Here is a 19,689-nt window from a genome sequence, read left to right as displayed (position 1 = left end):
ATAGCCCATGGCTGTCCAGTGAATGACAGAGGGCACCTCAGTCCAGCTCCGCATTTTGATAGACCTCATCTCAGCAACATTGAATTGAGGAATTCCAAAAGTCCCTCTCGACCCCGGGCTCGTAGGCCAACAGATGTTCGGCTCTGCAGACTCTAGCAGGTAGGGAGAAACCTCATCCCTTCAGACATCACAAATCAGAGGCGTGAGACATACTGGGCAGCAGCTAAGATGAAGCTGACCACTTCTGGGAAGAACAGGTTGATTTACTAGTGTAAATCAATTATGTACAAAACGGAGTTTTCGCTTACTTGAGAGAAGAATTATGTGCGGCCCCTTTAGAAGCATTCATTTACTCACAACATGCTAATTACAAATCATTAACTATTAACTAAGACCCATTTCTACAGGACGTTTCCAGACTGATCCTTAGTTAAATTAATAGGGAATTCCTGAATCTACTTCAAAGTGACTGAACTGTTTCATTAAAAGTGTTATAATTCACATCAGACCACATCTCCAGTCAGGGTATTTCAGCAGAGCTTTGTGCATTGTGGGCTGGACCTGCATGGGGGTCACTGTCATCCCAGACTTGGGAGGTGCTGAAGGGTGGGGGATAGCCCTGTTCCCAGTCAAAAATGCTAGCAAATATCCAGTCAGCTCTCTAGCACTCTTGTCCTACTCTCCCCAAAGCCCAGCACAGGAGACTTATTCTTGGCTTCCCATACCAAGGGCTCCTGGAATCCCTTGAACCCTCAAGGTCCCAATGTCAGACCGTGACCTTCAGAAGACAAGAGATAGGGAACTTGGAGCAGGTCTGGGGGAGGCTGAGCGGTTCTGGAGACCCTTCCACCCAGTCCAAGACTTCGTAATCACAGTGTTTCCTGAGTGTAGTCAATTTTCAATGGAACCAAGTTAGGAAACACTTTGGTCTTTCTGGAGTCTGAACTGTTTTGAAGGGATTTTCCTCTTCTCATTGCTTGCTTGCCTGTGTGGGGCTGAGGCACCATCCTTGAGGCAGGTGTGATGGAGCTGCCCTGCTCCCGGGAAACCTCGGGTCCTTCTGTGCACCCAGGGGGTGGGGGGAGGGGGCTAAGGAGCTCTGAGTGGCGGGGTCCCAGCTCTTGGCACTGGCAGAAGATGCCATGGCCATTGCACCTTGTGCATCCTCACCTGCCATCCCGGCCCCAGAGCATATCACAGAAATACAGGAAAGACAAAAATAAACGACCCGTGTGCTCTAGCTGCTGGTCTACAACTCTTTAACTTCAAAAGGTGATCTAGAGAGTAGAAAGTGGACCCGGGAACCAGCGTTGAAAGGGAAGCCCGATCAGCAGTTGGCAATAGTCAGAGAAGATGTGCCACATGGATGGACGCAGGGAACACACCCAGCCTGGCTTGCTCAGAGGGAGGGGAGGTGAGATGAAGGGAAAACTAACTACTCTGGGTTGGGTCCTCTTCTCCGTGCAGGTTTCAGCACAACCGGTCCCACAGGAGCCCAGCAGAAAAGATTACGAGACCTACCAGCCATTTCAGAATTCCACGCGGAACTACGACGAGTCCTTCTTTGAGGACCAGGTCCACCATCGCCCTCCCGCCAGCGAGTACACCATGCATCTGGGGCTCAAGTCCACCGGCAACTATGTCGACTTCTACTCCGCCGCCCGTCCCTACAGTGAACTGAACTATGAAACGAGCCACTATCCAGCCTCCCCCGACTCCTGGGTGTGAGGGGTGGATGGGACCAGGCGCTCCAGGAGCCATGCATGTGCATGCATACCACAAGACATTTCTTTTTTCTTTTATTTTTTCCCCTGCCAGTTTAGTTTGTTAAAGCCTGTCCCATAGGAAGGCTGTGATAACCAGTGTGGAAATACTCAGAGCTATTTTAGAAAGCTAAATGCAGCGAAAGTTAACCCGGAAGTCAGTAGAAAGCAAAAGCAATCCTAAAATATGACAGTGCACAACACGTACTAGTTGAGCTGTAGCGTATAAAAAGTGCTTTATATCGAAGGTGGTGGAAGGAGGGAGAGAGGAAATGGTGGGGTGGTGGGATGGGAAGGTTCTTGTTAAGCACAAGATGCAGGATAGTTTACACTCCAGGGGGGACGGCTTCTCACACTTTGTTTACTCTTCTCATCCATTGTGACTCTAGGCTTCAAGTTGCATTGGGGTTCCTCTGTACAGCAAGATGTTTCTTGCTTTTGTTAATGCATTGTTGTAAAGTATTTGATGTACATTACAGATTAAAAAAAGAAAGTGCATTGTGTATATTACACCAATGCCACCGTGTTTCCTCATCTATGGATCTGAATATTGCTTCAATTTCAAACTTTTGAAAGATGTATGGATTTCCAGTTTTTCTTTTCTTTTCTTTCTCCCCAGTATGTTTTAACAAAAAACAAAAAACAGGAAAAAAAAAAGAAAAAAAAACAAAAACTGAGGGAAAAAAAGGAATATTTAGCAGTATTGTTCGTTCTGATATGTGAATTTGTTTGTGGCAACTAAACAAGGCATTCAGCAGTTTCTGACAATTAACGTACATCATTCCACACTCCTTGTCAACAAAGTGCTTTTTCACTGCCTAAAATTTTAGATGTAGATATTTGAAATAGATTTTTTCATTTATACCGGTTTTCTTTATGATGATACAGTGTTAAAAGAAAATAAATTCCAATTGATCTGTCATCCATACTTGCTAAGAATGTCTATTTCCAAGGATCTAGCTTACAAAATACACATTCTTGTGTGTCTGTACGGGCGAGTGTGTGTATGTCCACGTACGTATAAAAATGACCTGTATGGGATTTTCTTTTGATAGAAGCGATTTCATTTGCCATTCATCTTGTATAAACTTTGTTTTCGGTTTTTAGTATCAATGTGCATCAGTTTGTTCCTTTTGTACTGTATCTGCTCCCCTAACCATCTCGTGACTCAGGATATTAGGCCAGTTGAAGTGAAGTTTTAGGATTCTCACCCATTCACACAGTCTTGGATACTGGCCCTTTCCACAGGTCCATTTCCTTCCACGTTTTATGCCCTCAAAACACAATAAACCATGGCCAAATCAATAATTTCACTTTGGGGCCAATTACTTGAAATATCCATAGGAAATGTAAACTGCTCACCTTATCCCTTCCCTTCCAAAATTTTTTTGTTCATGTGGCAGGGAGCAGTAGACAATATGGATTAGATTATTAAACTGAACTTGAAGCTAATGTTAGAATAGTGTTAACAAAGCTGAGAAATAAGGCTGACCACTGAAAGAACACGGGCTGTGGGTAAATTAGCTTTGCTCTTTAGATGCAAGTGACTGAGGCCATTAGGTGCCTAGTAAATGTTAACTGTTCTTGGAAAAAAATAAAAAATTAAATAATGAAAGAAATTGGCTGCCATCTTCCTTTAAAACTTGCTCCCCTTCATTCTGCATAGTTTAATTCAGCTTAAAGTCTAAAATCAATGGTTCTTTCTCAGAAATTGACTTCAAAAGAGTTCTATTCATGCAGAGTTTGGAAATGAAAAGCTAATTTCCAGAACACAGCAGTGGGCAGAAATTTCCATGTGACTATTCCTACAGATTGTGTACATGTTTGCTGCATCTTTTACTCTAGGACACTACTTTTCTGGGTTCCTGCATAGGAATGATGCTCTACAGCCCCTCTCCAGCTCCTATACATAGAGAGAAATATGTAGCATCAAGGAAAATGTTTGCACTTCATTGAGTTATAGAATGATAGGGTAACGTTCATCAAAGCATAATGATGTAGCAGAAACATGACTTATCTATAACCAAATAGCTGGTTTAACTTTCCAAAAGTAAATAATAGGATTCATCCCCTGGCCTGAGTTGTACTGAGGGACATTAGCCCATTCACTAGGAAAATGCTTCTCCTAGCAAGACCTTTGTATTTTCTTTCTGATTTTAAGTCTCAATGCATGCCCTATATTTGCAGCCCGTGGGGACCAAGGACAGGTTTGCTGTCCATGACTCTTCGAAAGCACATTGTGCCAGGTTGTGATTAGCTAATTCAGCTAAGAGCCTCTGGCAGCAGAGGCAGAGGAAGGAAAAGGAAAATTAAAAGCGATCATAGTAATCCAAGCCAATCTTTTTTTTTTCAGAGTCATATCTTGGCAAGAAAAATGGTTACCTTTTCCTTTCATTTAAATTAAGAGGTAAGATAGATGTATACAGATAGATTATAGAAAAATGAATAATCAATAGATGAAAAATAGATGATAGCTATACACAAATGATAGATTATAGATGGATAAACAATAGATAATTGATAGATATGCATAGATGATAGGTAGATAAGCAAATAGATAGGCAGATAGATAGATAGATATAGATAGATAGATGATAGATAGATAGATAGATAGATAGATAGATAGATAGATAGATAGATAGATAGATAGATAGATAGATAGATAGATAGATGAGAGAGAGGGAGAGAGAGATGACAGGTTGAGTTTTGCTTGAACAGTGAAATGCCTGGAAGCCCCTCAGGCTCCCTTAGCAAGGAAGGCTGGTGAGCTGGTGATTTATTATTCACAACACTGGATGTATTGGACAAAAGCACCAAGTGACGAGAAACCTTTGCCTGTTTTTTATTTCACTGTGTCTCAGTGACCAGTGTAGTACCCCCAAGTGGCTGACACTTGGATCTAGAGGAGCCTCCAGACCCCATACCGTCCTACTGACATGGGATGGTGTTTTCCAGAGGAAAAGAAAAAGGAAAACCAACAAGTGCTGGTGCCTTTCGATGCCTATGATAGACCATAAATACACCCGATGCATTTAGGAGAAAGTAAAATATCCACATTATGTGTGAAAAACAGACCTGTTTTTTAACTGATGAAAGAACACTTAAACTACACCTCTGTGAACAACAATGACATTTAAAAAAAGACCTTTTAATATTGGTTCAATATTAATATCACATTAATGCTTCAATCCTCACTAACAATCATGTTACAGAGTAAAATGCCAGGTTTATAAGAATTAGGATAATGTGAGATATCTCATATTTGATGTTAACTGAGGTCAAAGTCAACGGGTCTCCACCATTCCATACTAATAAGACCCATGCATTACAGAATGCTGATGTTAAAGAAGAAGAAAAAGTGGTGTTTAAATTCAGGAGCAAAACCAAAAAACCTCAATTGGTTTGGTCTGTTTTATTGTTTCTCTTACTTCAATTCTTTAGTGCCTCCATTGTCCCCGAGAACTGTGTCTCTCAGGAAGTGCCACGTGGCTGTCTGAAAACCCACTATTTCACACATGTGGGAGAGGAGAAACTGAGTCTAATACAGTGCTGCTTTTTACGAACAGTTCCCTGTGGCATATCTCTCACCAACCAAATAGGAAAACTCGGCCTCAGCTCATCTCACACAGCAGCAGAAGAAAGTTTAGGGCTGATGAGTTCAGGGAACTCTAACCTTACCAGCCTGAACTTTGCCTCAAGACCTGAAGGTCCACTGTGGAACTTGCCTCCATCAAAGAAAATAAATAACTAAATCAAGAATTCAGGGGAATTCACAATGGGTTTTAGATATCTGCTCAACTTATATCACAGTCTGCTGAAACCCAGTAAGTTTTCTACTATGTGTTTCCCTGTTCAGCTGTTGTCTTAGCCTCTGAATGTTAAGTTTTGAAAGTGTGGTCAGGACAAGATTATGGCTGAAACTCATGCCGAGTGACCTGTAATCAAGGATGAATGCTCTCCACCCAACCATGAGTCTAGTCACCCGAAGACTCACTCCACAGCCTCTTAGCCACCATTCTGAAATCCCCCAATCTTTTTAAATCATAAGCTCTCTCGTAACTCACTTGGCAGCCAATCCTGACTTGAATCGACGTGATGACTTCATTTCCCACATCAGGACTACTCAGCTTTTCCTCACACCTGGAGGGCTTGTTCAAACACAGAGTTTCTGATCTGGTAGGAGGTGGTTGGCCTGAGAATTTGAATTTCTAACTAGTTCCCAAGAGAGCCTGCTACTGCTTTCCCAGGGACCGTATTTTGAGAACTACTGGTCTAAAGTGAGATCACTTATGAGATTATTGCAATAATTTACCTATTGCTCAAAGTGTAGGCTGGGGACCAACAGCACAGGCATCACCTAGGAACTTATTAGAAAGGTAGGATATTGGGTCCATTCCAACCTTTTGGCATCAGAATAATTATTTAGATTCCCAGGTGATTCTCAGGATCATGAAAGCGTGAGAACAATGATCCAGAAAACGCATCAGGGTTGAGCCAAAAGAATGGCAGGTGAAACAAAGATAACTAATTTGAAAAATTGTGCATGTAAAATCAGCACTTGATTACTCCTGGATGAATGGTGGAGGAACATAAAAATTCTTCTGAAATGGGAAGCCTGGGTGACCAGAAGCCCAACATTGGGGAACCCATCCATAAGAAGGAAGAAGAACCTTCCCTGGAAAGGTTTTGTACGTGGTAAGTTAGAGATGCTGATGGGACACTAATATTGCAGTGGGCAGCTGGAAATGCCAAGACGGACCCTGAATTTGAGACCTAAATTGGATATCATTTTTTGGGGTTGAGTTGAAAAGTAGGTGTGGATAGTGTTCATGGAAAAGAGGATAGAGAGAGAAGAGAGTCCTGAAATGGTAAAAGCCAAGGGGAAGCAACACACCTCAGAAAAGGAGACTGCAAAAAGAGGAACGAAAGCAAAACCAGAGGAGGCAACAAAGCCAGGGTGCTACCATGAAAGCCCAGCAAGAAGCGAAGGTCATTGGCAGGAGGATGAAGAGGAGGACGACATCTGAGAAGAAGACTTGGAATGTAGACTGCAGAGGCTATGCAGGGCCTTAGAGGGTAGTTCCAATAGCAGGTGAGGGTGATCAAACAGAAGGTGAGGAGGCAGAGGCCGTGGAGAGGGTCTGCTCTTACCGGAAGCTTGATATTGGGCAGACTGAAAATGAAACCATGGACTGAGACAATCACACATGGAATGAAGAATTAATTTAGAGCAGTAGAGTAGACTTGTAAACCCAGAGGAATGTGCCACAAATAGTTTAAAGACAATTCCCTCTATTCATACAGCATTTTATTGCTTTCATAGTGCTTTAACACCTGTTTTCCTTTTCCTGATCACTACCCCACATGCAGGCATTGTAATCAGCTGTGTCATTCAGATGAGCGACATAAGGTGCCATGAGATCACACAGCTAGCAAATGTTGCCACTGGAAGTAAAATTGAGGCTTTTCAACTTCAGACCATGATACTGGGAGGCTTCCTGCAGAGAAGTAGACGGCTGATCAGTGTCTTGAGAGATGACTAGGAGTCTGCCAAGCAAAGGGGCCATGGAGACAGAAAAGCCTTCCCAGGGCCCCATGCTTTACCCAGCATGGACAATGACATATAGGGCAGCATGGAACAAGTTGAAACCTCAAACCCAGCAAGGATAGGTATGTGTCTACTGGTTTTTCAGAGAAGTCTGTTTATTCATCAAACATTCTACATTACCAGTGCTTGCCACATCAGTTGTTGCCATTGATTTCTCTTCCAAATTGCATTCATTTCCTAGAGCTGCTGTAACAAAGTGCTACAAACTTGTGGCTTGAAACAACAGAAATTTATTTTCTCATAGTCTGGAGACTAGAAGAACAAAATCAAGGTGTTGGCAGGGCCATGGTTCCTCTGGAGACTCTCTCTGGGGGAGAATCCATTCCATGCCTCTCTCTCTCTCTTAGCTTCTAGGAGCCTCAGGTGTTCCTTGGATTGTGACTGCATTACTCCAGTCTCCTCTGTTCTAACCTGGCCTTCACCCTTCTGTGTGTTTCTATGCTGTGTCTCTGATAAGGACATTAATGGTTGGCTACCCTAATCCACCTGAATAACCCACAATGATCTCATCTTGAGACACTTAATTGCATATGCAAAGACCTTTATTTCTAAGTAGAGCCACCATCACAGTTTCCAGATGTTCTAGTTTGCTAGCTGCCAGAATGCAATACCAGAAACGGAATGGCTTTTAAAAAGGGGAATTTAATAAGTTGCTAGCTTACAATTCTAAGGCTGAGAAAATATCCCAATTAAAGCAAGTCTATAGAAATGTCCAATCTAAGCCATCCAGGGAATGATACCTTGATTCAAGAAGGCTGATGAAGTTCAGGGTTTCTCTCTCAAGTGAGAAGGCATATGGTGAACACCGTCAGGGTTTCACTCTTATCTGGAAAGGCACGTGGCAAGCATGGCATCATCTGCTAGCTTTCTCTCCTGGCTTCTGTTCCATGAAGCTCCCCAGGAGGCATTTTCCTTCTCCATCTCCAAAGGTTGTAGGCTGGTGGACTGTCTGCTTCTCGTAGCTACATCATCCTGCTCTCAGAATCTCCTGCTTTCTTCAAAATGTTTCCTCTTTTATAGGACTTCAGTAAACTAATCAAGACCCACCTAGAATGGGTGGAGACATGTCTCCACCTAATCCAGTTTAACAACCTCTCTGGATATAGTCACATCTCCAGGGAGATAATCTAATCAAAATTTCAAACATACAATACCAAACAGGGATTAGAAGAAATGGCTGTCTTTACAAAATGGGATTAGGATTAAAACATGGTTTTTCTAGGGTACACAAACCTTTTCAAACCAGCACACCAGACATGGACATATCTTTCTGGGGGCCACCATTCATCCTTAACACCCCATCATACCCCTATCTGCTCCGGGCTACTCATCCTCATTTCTTGTATGCCCAATTTACCTGACACCTGACCTCCAGAGAGCCAACACTCGGCTTCTGTTCAGGATTCTTGGTCAGGGGCATGTCCACACCATTTCCACAGCCTCCTTCAGTCATGAGCTCAGCAGAGAAGCCATTTCCAAATGGGGACAATGAGTCTTCATTCTCCCAAAATTGAAAGCAGACATTTATGAGATAATCACGCCTTTTAGTTACAAAGTAGAGAAGAGTGAACTGGACTTCAGGGAAATTAAACCCAAATTACTGGCCACGTTAACAGGTGTATTTGAACTATCTGAGCTAACCTGTCACCAATGGAAAATTTACACAATAGCATTCTCTTCAGATATGTACTTTTTAATTCTCAATTCTCAATGATAATTCAAGTTGAAGATCTGACCCAATTGCCCTCATTACATATTGCTAGTTAACAAACCAATCCAAAACTTAAAATAGGTTCAGCTTCCTATTTCATGTTGAGCATTTTGAGGCAATAACACCCACTAGCCAGTGATAATATTTCAGTTACTTCTGGCGGCTCGAGGTGTGTTGAATTAATCACCTTGGCTTTTTCGATATCATCATTGTCAGAGTCCATGCACTTAAGAACTTTAAAATAGCTTCTTGCTATTTCAGTAACAAAATTGCTGAAATAATCTAGCTGGTATTAAATTCAGCTCAGTCACTGGAGTTACAGTTATAATGAGTTTTTTTTATTTGAAGCTCCATATACAGAAACAGGCTTATTTGCAACCTGAACTGCCTATGTAGAGGCAGATGAACGGTTCAGAGTGGGCACAAGTCAGGGTGTCAGCAGTCTGAAGGGAATGCCTGAAAACTGGGATTCTCTAAGAGAAGACAGAAAGAAGCTGTCACTGCAGCATTCCAGCTTTTACCGCTCAGCAGACACACAGGCACACACAGACTCTCTAAATTGAGTCAAGATTTTGAGGTCTCAGCCTGATTTTGTCTCAAGCCCCTGTGACTTAAAGTGTAAATATTTCCTTAAAGATGATCATAAGTCTCAGGGAGAGAAATGTGCCTGCAAAGACATCTAGTTCCCAGAGTCGAAGAACCTCCTCACAAAGAAAAAGCTCCCAATTTCTCCTTGCCATTCAGACCCAAAGTGCCAAAAAATGTAAAAGGGGATCAAAGACCACCAAAGCCAACTGCCCTGTTGAAACATCTTAAATCAAGCATTCGCTCAAGCATCCAATCTTGATCTTGGATGAGATACTTCCTGTGTAAGGTATATTTATAAGGACCAATAACTGTACTAGTCCCGAGGCTATTCGGGAGGCAAGCAGCAGCTCTCCCACTTTCTCAAACTCTGCTTCAGGACGCTTCCCCAAATGTCAAGGAATTTCCTGGTTCCAACCAGTGTTCCTGCCAAGGAAAGACGCCCCTGCAGGTCACTGCTGCTCTCCAGCTCCAGCTAGGTCTCAGCCCTCTTTATATTCACGCATTCCCCGGGGACCCCACTTGCCTCTGAAGGTTCTCTCCAGTCCCATTTGGGGAGGCAATAAACCAGTAAAAATGATCAATGGAGTAAGGAATGTGATTTTTTTTTAATGTGATAAAGTACTTTAACTTGGTTTAAATAAGATTAAATCCAGCAGAGGAAAAAGACTCCTCTAGGAAAATGCCCATATTGAATAACTGATATCTACAGAAACAGATAAGATCTTAAAACCTTCCTCCAGCCTCTTGGTAACCAACGTTTGCATTTGAGTCAATAGGCAGACTAATCTGTCTCCTGACTTTGAAGTTCACCAGAAGCATCACCAGAGACCACTAAGACAGCTATCATCAGAAAGAGCCAGAACAGTGCCTTCCAATACCTTTGCTCAGTGATGACACCATAAGTTCACTGTCATTTTTGCTTCAGCCTTAGCCCAATTGTACAGCAGGATTTATCAAGGTTAATTTCAAATGGCAGATAGTATCCTTAAAAAGCAGGAAGAGCTCTTGGAAATCTACACTGCAGACTGTTGTGGCAAAGCATTTGTCAGATTTTTTATTTCTGTTTCAACTCTTTTGCCTGCCATGAGATCTAGACATGGCACTGACCTTCACAGGCAAGATGTTAAATTAAATTTGGAGACATTTTTGGTATGCCCACTCTTTTGGCTTGCTAAAGCTGCCAGAATGCAATATACCAGAAATGGTTTGGCTTTTTTAAGGGGGATTAATTAGGTTTCAAATTTACAGTTCTAAGGCCATGAAAATGTCCAGATTAAGATTATCCAGAGAATGATACCTTGACTCTGAAGAAAGGCCAATGGCATCCAGGGTTCCTCAGTCACATAAGAAGACACGTGGCTGGCATCTACTTTTCCTTTGCTCCAAAATGTCTCTGCACTTTTGTGGGTCCTTGCTTGTTTCTCCTGGGGCATTTCTGTCTCTTAATTTCTCTGTATTCTTTTGGCTCTGAGCTGTCTCCAAATTGTCTCTCCCTTAAAGGATTCCAGCAAATGAATTAAGACCCACTTTGAATAGGTAGAGTCACATCTCCATGGAAACAACCTATACAAAGTTTCCACCAGCAATAGGTCTGTCCAGACAAGATTGCATTAAAAGAACCTAGGCTTTTCTGAGATATAACAGATTCAAACCAGCACAATTACTGATTAGGCTTTGGGCACCTAGGGGCTCTAAAGAAGAAGCAACTGTGGTTTTAAGAGTACAGTCTCTAAACTGAGAGTTGCCAAAACTAGCAAGTAAAATTTCAGGTTATTGTATGCTTGAAGTAGGAGAGCTGCAGCTACCCTGGGTGCTAAGCAAAGATGCCTGAGAAAAGCATGCTCTAGTGACTTTACAGCTCCGAGCATGGAAGACAGGAGACATAGCTGCCAGGTTGAGTCTTACATAAAACAATAACAATAAATTAGAAGGAAGGAAGAATGCCTCTCTTGAGGATTGCATCTCTCACAATTCTTCTGTTGCATATAACTGAAAACTTGTCCCAGATGGCAGAAAGAAAAATATTTATTGACTCATGTAAATGAAAAGTCTAGAAACCAAGCAGGCTTCAGGTACAGCTGGATTCAGTTACCAAAGTCATCATGGGCTTGTTTCTCTTCATTTCTCAGTTCTGTCTCTTCTGTCCTAGCTTTAATCTCTGGGTACAGGTGTAAAAAGACTTCCAAAAAGTATATTCCGTCAGCCTTAACACCATTGTCGTAGTCAGGTTCATGTCAACTTGGCCAAGTGGTGGTTGGGCAAGTGTGGCTTGTCTGTTGCGATGAGGACATTTCATAGATGAGCATGTCAGCTGCATCCACAGCTGATTCCATTTGTAATCAGCCAAAGGGGAGTGTCTTCTGCAATGAGTGATGCTTAATCTAATCACTGGAAGCCTTATAAGGAGGATTCAGAAGAGACACGTTCTTCCTGCTTCGGCTGGTGAGCCTCTCCTGTGGAGTTCATCCAGACCTTCCATTGGAATCGTCAGTTTCATAGCCTGCCCTGCGGATTTTGGACTCTGCGTTCCTGCGGTCACATGAGACACCTTTATAAATTTTATATTTGCTAGTGTTCCCTTTTGATTCTGTTTCTCTAGAGAACCCTAACTAAACCCTAACTAAAACAAGAATAACTCCAAGAAGCCTCAACAAAAATCTCAGACACCTCATTCTTTGTGATGGGTCACATGCTCATCACGGAACGAGTTATTATAGATGGAAGAATGGAAAGTTCTGAAGAAAAATGTTTTGGAAAAAAAAAACTATCATGTGTCAAGTAACATACTGAGAACTTTAATGTAGACTTGTTAAATTGATCTTTTTAGTTATCCTGAGAGATATATTTGATTTTCCTGATCTTACAGCCAAGGAAAGAGAGGTTAAATAAATTGCCTAAGGTCACAGAGTAAGTGATGGGATTTAAAGGGTGATGCTGGGCTTTGGATTCAGACACACTGAGCTGGAGTGGAGCTTAAGGGCCATCTGGTCCCAAGCAGAGGCACATTCCCAGCAACCCTGACAGATGCTCCCCCAGACTGCGACATCCCCGGGATACCCATCGTGTTAAAGAAGCCCAATCTAGTAGTTACAACAAGTAGCAAGGAAGATACCTTTTATATTGAACTAGCATCTCTTGCTCCTATAAGTTCCTCTTAATAGGTCTCTTGGACACTGTATTAGTTTTCTGTGGCTATTATAACAAGTTACTATAAACCAGATGGCTTAAAACAACAGAAAATTATTCTTTCACCATTTAAGAGGCTTGAAATTAAAGTGTTGACTTATTAAATTTCAGGTTGGTTTCTTCTGGAGGATCTGGAGGAGAACTTATTCCTGCCTCTTTCCTAGCTGCTGGTGTTGCCAGCAAATCTTCATTGTTCCTTGGCTTATTGCTGCCTCGCTCCAATCTCTGCTCCTGTCATCACATGGCCTTCTTCTCTGTATGTCCATGTCTCCAAATATCCCTCTCCTCCTGAGGATGCAAGTCACTGGATTTAGCACCACCCCAACCCCAAAATCTAGTATGACCTCATCTTGACTTGATTCCATCTGCAAAGACCCCATTTCCAAATAAGGTCACTACTCACAGATACTAAGGTTTAGGACTTCAATACACCTTTTTAGGGGGTGGTGGATGATATACTACATCCCACTACAGACACCAAGCTTGAACACTATATGATTATTTCAGCCTGAGATTTCTTTTAGTTTCTCCACAGTCACAACATGCTTTTGGTGTATCCTGAGCTCCATTCAACTGGAACCCTAGGTCTCTGTTGGTTTTCTTTGGTTGTTTGCTTTAGTTTTGAATTGTTTTTATCAGGCCCATCTATTCTTGCATCTGTGTATTTGATCTTCTCAGTTGCCCTTGAATTGCCTCTTGTGTGTTTCAACCCTGAATTCTTGTGTTTTTGCATCTTGACTCAGCATTGAGGTATTGCCAAAGCAATAATCATACCTTTGCGGAGCTTCATTCATGTCCTTTGTTGAGTAGGAAAAGACTCATTCAGGGATAGAGAAACCCAGGCAACTTTTCAAACAATTTTAGCAGTGGGTGCTATATCTCAATATGCAGCTTGCAGCACATAGGGGTCCAGAAGTTGAGGATAGGGGTGTTCTTGTCTCCTAAATATCCTCCAGATTTTTAATCATTGCAAAAACAAAAATAATGCAATGACTAATAGCCACATTATGCAGGTATTAGCATCTCAGTCTTAAAATCATCAAACTATTCTCTCTTTTATGGGGTGACCTTCTATATTTGTGGTCTCTCACAGTCAATGAGAGTGGCCTTGGGCAGGTCATTTTCTCATGTGGGTCTCATTGGCAAATGGGAATGTTAGACCAGATGGGCATCCAAAGTCCTTCCAGGAAATTTCTTTTCTGATGTCTGAAGTTTTGCTTCTCACACAGCAAAAAGTTCAAAGAAGCTTTCACTTCTTGCTATAAGAGCTTGATTTAGAATCTAGACTGTTTTTTAAATACTCAAAATATCTTGCCAGAGCAAACAACAGCTAGCTCAATGTCTTTAACTGTTATGTCCATAACCCTTCATTTTATTAGCTTCTGGGTTTTTTTTCATTTCCTCTTATCTCCTTTAGAAGGTTTGCGCTGGAAAGTAGTTTCTTGCCTCTCCATAAAAACCTCTTCAAGAAATCATGGTGATGAGTGAAGACTATCACATGGACATTTGGATACATACTTCCACTCTAAGTAATTCCCACCAGAATGCCAAGTGATATGCTTTCAGTTACAGGCCAGAAATAAGTTATTTTCTGTCAAAAAGACAAAGAGTCACTGGCACCTCATTAAAACAGCATTTCCTATCGTCCATGACCACCTCTTATCTAGTTTGCCTCCCAGGAGCTGCTTTCTCTACTGGCATCAAGGTTCAGTTGGTCAGACTTAAGAGTCTGTCAAGATTTTCACTTTAACCCATGACTATCCAACCTGCTTTAAAAGGATGTGCATTTACCCCAAAAGAGGCCCTGGTCTCTACACATTCTAAGGGAGAACATCATTCAAAAGGTTGAATTACAAGTATAGTGGGTACATGTTTGGCTTAGAAATATAAAGGAAATAAATGAAACATAAAGGAATGAAAAGTTATAAAATGAATGAAGCCAGATGCTATTTCCAAATCTCCTGTTAGAGAAATCATTTGTCAACTTAATGCATCCCATACCTAATCACAAATGTCTTTCTGTGGAAATGCTGATGAAGCCTGGAAACTGGTTCAGAAAATATATGATGTATAGTACTGACACAGGTCATTATACTCAAAAGTAATCACTAGATTCACAGAAGATTTTTATTTCAAAAGAAAAAACATTGTAGTTGACAGCAAGGGAGTGATAAAAGCTGGAATAATTAATGGCCTTGTTTTATTCTGATCTCCAGCCTTGGACCATGACATACATAGAGGGTAAGTAAGAATTTACTGGGAAATTTAGCGTTTAGTTGATAAAGCTATATCTTATTTTTCAGTTACATCTCTGGTTATTATCTTCTACTCAGTCAAATAAAAATATAATCAAGTCAGAAAAATAATACTACAATCAAGGTGACAAGTCTTCCCAAATAAAAGAAGCTGTCTCTGGCTGATTGGGGAGAAAAGGGAAGATTTTATAGAATTATAAAAACAAGTCTAGAGAAACAGGCTTGAGGCAAAGCTCCCAGGAACAATGGTTAAACCCAACTACAAAGCTTCTTGGACAAGGAAACTGTACTTCACACCAGAGAAAATAGCCTCGCCAATCCCAGCCCACCCACGCCACTTCCACACCAGGAAAGGATCTTGCCAAAGAGCTGCAACCCCACCTGCCTCCTTCCTCAAGTCGCTCACTTCCCAGCTGTAATTGCTGGATTCTCATTATCCACGGTAGTTATGTTCTACAAAAGTCACTGTGAAGCTGAAGGAGCAAATGCTGAACAATTGCTTCTAATGGAAATGCAGGGCTAGGCTCCCAGGAGGCTTTTGTCACAACATTTCATCAACAGATCAATACATAACATTGTTTCTGAATGTTTCTGTTTAAAGACACTTTATTTAAGTATGTTATTATTTATTAACACTAAGCTCACAGCCAATAGCAGTGTATCATGTACCTGAATGAAGCTTGTCTAACAAACATGTTGTCTCTGTAAGGCACCTCACAGTCTCTTGGGTTTAGGAGGGCACCAGACAGCATCACACGTGGAGGTTGTTTTAAACAGCAAAATCACCAAGAAAAAAAAGCACAAAAATGTGAAAAATGTGTGCATCAGGTAACTCAAATCTTTCACACTTCTGTGCATGTCCATGATTGATCACAAAAGTGCCACAAACATTAATTTGGGGGTTAAGAATAAGTTTTACGAAGTAGGTATATTCACAAATATGAAATCTGCAAATAATAGGGATGGGCTGTATCCCCAAAATGAAAAGGCTTGACTGTAGTTTAAACCCAAAAACAAGAACAAGCAGCTCCAGCTTCTTACCAGGACAGGAATTGTCAGTGGCAGGGCCCTCTCCCACTGGGCTGCTCTAACACCCTGACCTCAGGCAGTACAGATTTGTCTCTCCTCTCTGCCATCCATTGGCCCTGGCCATGCTGGGATCTCTTCCCATGCCCATTTGGATGTTTCATAAGGCAGCATTTGCTGAAAGTTTCTGTTGTGCCTGAGCCTGTGTTCTCACAACACACCACACCATGTAGCAACTCGCTTCAGTGCCCAGTGCCAAGATGGCATAGTGGGGACCAGATTTGGCCTTCCAGCTGTCATAAATAGAAAGCTGGACAAAATATATTCAACTAGGTTGAGACAAGGGCTGCACAGCGTTATGATTCTCAAGAGGAAGAAACCAACCAGGGGATTGCCTCAGCTCAGTGCCTGCTGGCAGGGAGGGACACCCAGACAGAGTCTGGCTGACTTGAGTAGTCACAGCTCCAAGTCAGAGGAGGCCAAGGAGACCTGAATTTGTGGGACAGACACCAGAGAAGGGAGCTGAACAGAGGGAAGCTGGTCAGGGCCCTTCTCTCACTGATACTGAAAAATTATAACCCTTCGACCTTCTGTCCTAGATTTTACCTTAATCAATATCCTTATTTTCACAGCTTATTTGGAACAGCTTATTTGATGGTCAGGTTAATGTGTCAAGTTGGCCAAGGGATGGTGCCTGGTATTCTAGTCAAGGAAGCACTGACCTATCCGTTGCTGTGAGAACATTTTGTTGGACTTAAATCATGAGCACGTTGGTTGCAGTCAGGGCAGATTACACCTGCAGTTGCCTAAGGGGAGTGTCTTCTGCAATGATTGATGTTTACTCTAATCACCTGAAGCCTTTTAAGGAAAATTTAGGAGAGAAAATCTCTCTCTCTCCACTTCAGGCAGCCAGCCTCCCTTGGGAAGTTTGTTCATTGAAGCTGCCAACTCATGGCCTACTCTACAGATTTTGGACTCTTGCGTCTCCATGGTTGATTGAGACACTTTTATAAATTTCATATTTATAGATATCTCCTATTGGCTCTTTTTCTATGGAAAACCCTAACTAGTAGTGCTTATTAAGCTGTGAATTACTTCGTAGCTTATGGTACCATCTGGTCCAAAAGTAGTGCCTCTTTTAAAATTTGAACAACAGTGTTTCCCAAGCATCTTAGGCCCTATATTAAAAAAGATATATATATATACTTCTGCAAAGTGATTAATTCAATTAAAAATGGTTTTCTAACCAGCTCTTCTGCATCAAACATTGTGCTAAGTGAAGATGGTGAAAGTTTTTGTCCTTAAAGAAAATCAGTCTAATGAAGAACAGAGAATTGACTCACTCTGTGAAATGATTTTTTGCAGGACAAATCTTCAGAGAGTAACCTTTGCTCCATATCCTGGAAACATTTTCTTTCTCTATCATTTTCTATGATAACTGCAGATGTCTTGACTAGCTGCCTCACTAACCCACTAATCTACTCAAACTTTTCTGTAACAACTTTGTATTCATCTATAAAATGACATTTCTTTAAATATAGAGAGACCAAGACATGTGCTAATGATTTTCTCCCAGTTGCAGTGGACATTTCTTGGTTTTTGGCTATGATGCTCCCATTCATTCTGCTTCTGGTAGCTATGCCACTGTTTTACTTGGGTGACACACCAAGCCATGTGAGTGGAGTCCAGTTGGGCCTTCCCCCATCCCACGCTAGAAACAGGTTTATGGCTTAGACACGCAAATCAGAGGCTGGTCCCTGTGACTGGTTCAGGGATGATTATTGAATCCTTGAATCATTGATCATTGAATCAGAATCAGTGAAATATAAGGAAGATTTTTTTGACACTTTCCTGAGTTTTCTCTAGCAATAAGGATGATCTGAGCCTGGAGCTGGCAAGTACTACCGGGTAAAATCCTGAGAATGAAGCCAAGGAAGCAGAAGGTAAAACCATACCCTGATGACTAAGGTTAGAGTTCCTAGGCTAAGCCTTACCTTGAGTATTTTAGTAGATGAACCAACAATTTCCCTTTTTCTGCTTAAGTTTGAGATGAGTCTTCTCACACTTGTTATTGAAAAACCTCCTAACTTATACTCCAGCTGAGTAACTGCTTTCTTTCACTGTGTGCTGACTTTCCCCAGATGCTTTACAGCCTGACCATTACTGAGGAAGACAGCTCATCTTTAAAGATTCTTCCTTTTCAGTGTGACCTCACAACATCCCCAATTCTATAGACAATATGATGGAAAATACTGCATCAAACAACATTAGACAAACTATTTGGGGTGTTTTTTCAAATATGCCAACATGCATTATGAATTTCCAAGGGTTATTTGGCAACTGAACATATATTTCATGTGATAATGATTAACATACTGGGAAATTTGTACTATAAAGGGTATACTTTGAGAAATTCCAGTTAAATCGTTGTTTTCACTCGTCCCAGAGAAGACAGCAGAATAAGGTATTTTAGTAACAACTAATTATTAGATTTGTGATAACTGTCAGGAACTGGATGACATTTTTTTCAAGAAAAGATCTTTGGGGCTTCATGGAAGATACTGGAATCAAGTGGAGTGGTAAGGAAGTTATCCGTCTGGGAACTAGATAATAGTATCGGCAAAAGGTTAAGTAGGAATTGGGGATGAGAAAAGAAGCAGGAAAGGGAAGGTGGTGAAACACTTCATAATTGTGCTTAGAATAAGCTTTTGAAATAACAGATGAGTGGAGATTTCAATGTTCTATTAAAATAATATTAATACTGAGACAAGTATCCCTCTGTTTGGATTTAAATGATTTTTTCAAACTTTTACTAATGGAGGTCTTTCTCCTACCAATAGAAACTCTAACAAAGGAATTGGTATCTTCAAGCAATCACTATGGGAAGAAATCTTCCCAGCACCAAGGGTTTGAAGAATTTCAAAAGTGATTGCTGTTCAACTGGACCAGAACATTTATACTGCTCACCAAAAGAAGCAAGAAACAAGAAGGATACCTGAGAAGTGAGCTAATTTGTCAATAAACTTGCAGATTGTTACACAATTTGCTTCCACTTTTTCAATATATTTGTAGGACTCATTTGCCTGATGTTCTAACTTATTTTGGTTTTACTTGAAACTTAAAATATGCTATTTGAAGAGATGTGACTTTTAAACATAAAAATCAATAGAATACATTTATCTTGGGACTGCAGTGGAGATTACTTATGATGGCTGCTCCCAAAGTGTACAATGGGGTGTTTTTAAGGCTGCCAGATCACTTTTATCCTCCCCTATTTGTATTATGACTTATTCAGAAATAAGAACCCATGTTATCATGTACAGACCGTACAGTCCCTTGATATATTAAAGGTATATAATCATTTCTCCTGCTTCTCTCCTTTTAAAATGGCTGGGAACAGGGCAAGTATAAAAGTAAAAGGTAAGAGTGGAGAGACATGGAAAAATGTGAAACATTAGGGAAAGCAGAGCAGAATGTGAGACTAGAGTAACACACAGACAACAGAGCCTCAGAAGTCCTCCTGCCTGTTGGGTACACTGTCCTAATGATGCA

At 41.3% G+C, this 19,689-nt stretch overlaps 1 protein-coding gene and 1 long non-coding RNA gene across 3 annotated transcripts in view; one reads left to right on the top strand and one right to left on the bottom strand.

Moving 5' to 3' along the window:
- CTNND2 (catenin delta 2) overlaps nucleotides 1-3,346 on the top strand; it is a 990,776-nt gene extending 987,430 nt beyond the window's left edge. Inside the window, exon 23 of the mRNA XM_077116860.1 lies at nucleotides 1,468-3,346. Within this exon, the coding sequence (XP_076972975.1) occupies nucleotides 1,468-1,728 (261 nt within the window). The 3' untranslated portion in view covers nucleotides 1,729-3,346. The remainder of the gene's footprint in view (nucleotides 1-1,467) is intronic.
- Nucleotides 1-18,325, bottom strand: part of LOC143647163 (uncharacterized) — a 30,294-nt gene extending 11,969 nt beyond the window's left edge. The window contains exons 1-2 of one of the 2 annotated variants that reach the window (XR_013157884.1): nucleotides 18,132-18,325; nucleotides 15,781-15,834 (exon numbers count right to left, since the gene is read on the bottom strand). This is a non-coding gene — a long non-coding RNA (uncharacterized LOC143647163). The remainder of the gene's footprint in view (nucleotides 1-15,780; nucleotides 15,835-18,131) is intronic. The other variant, XR_013157883.1, reaches the window with a different exon arrangement.
- Nucleotides 18,326-19,689: the final 1,364 nt, after the last annotated feature.

The sequence above is a fragment of the Tamandua tetradactyla genome, chromosome 9, assembly GCF_023851605.1.
Source record: "Tamandua tetradactyla isolate mTamTet1 chromosome 9, mTamTet1.pri, whole genome shotgun sequence".
Classification (NCBI taxonomy): domain Eukaryota; kingdom Metazoa; phylum Chordata; class Mammalia; order Pilosa; family Myrmecophagidae; genus Tamandua; species Tamandua tetradactyla.
Note: the sequence above shows the minus strand (reverse complement) of the source record. Positions and strands in the feature narration are given on the sequence as shown.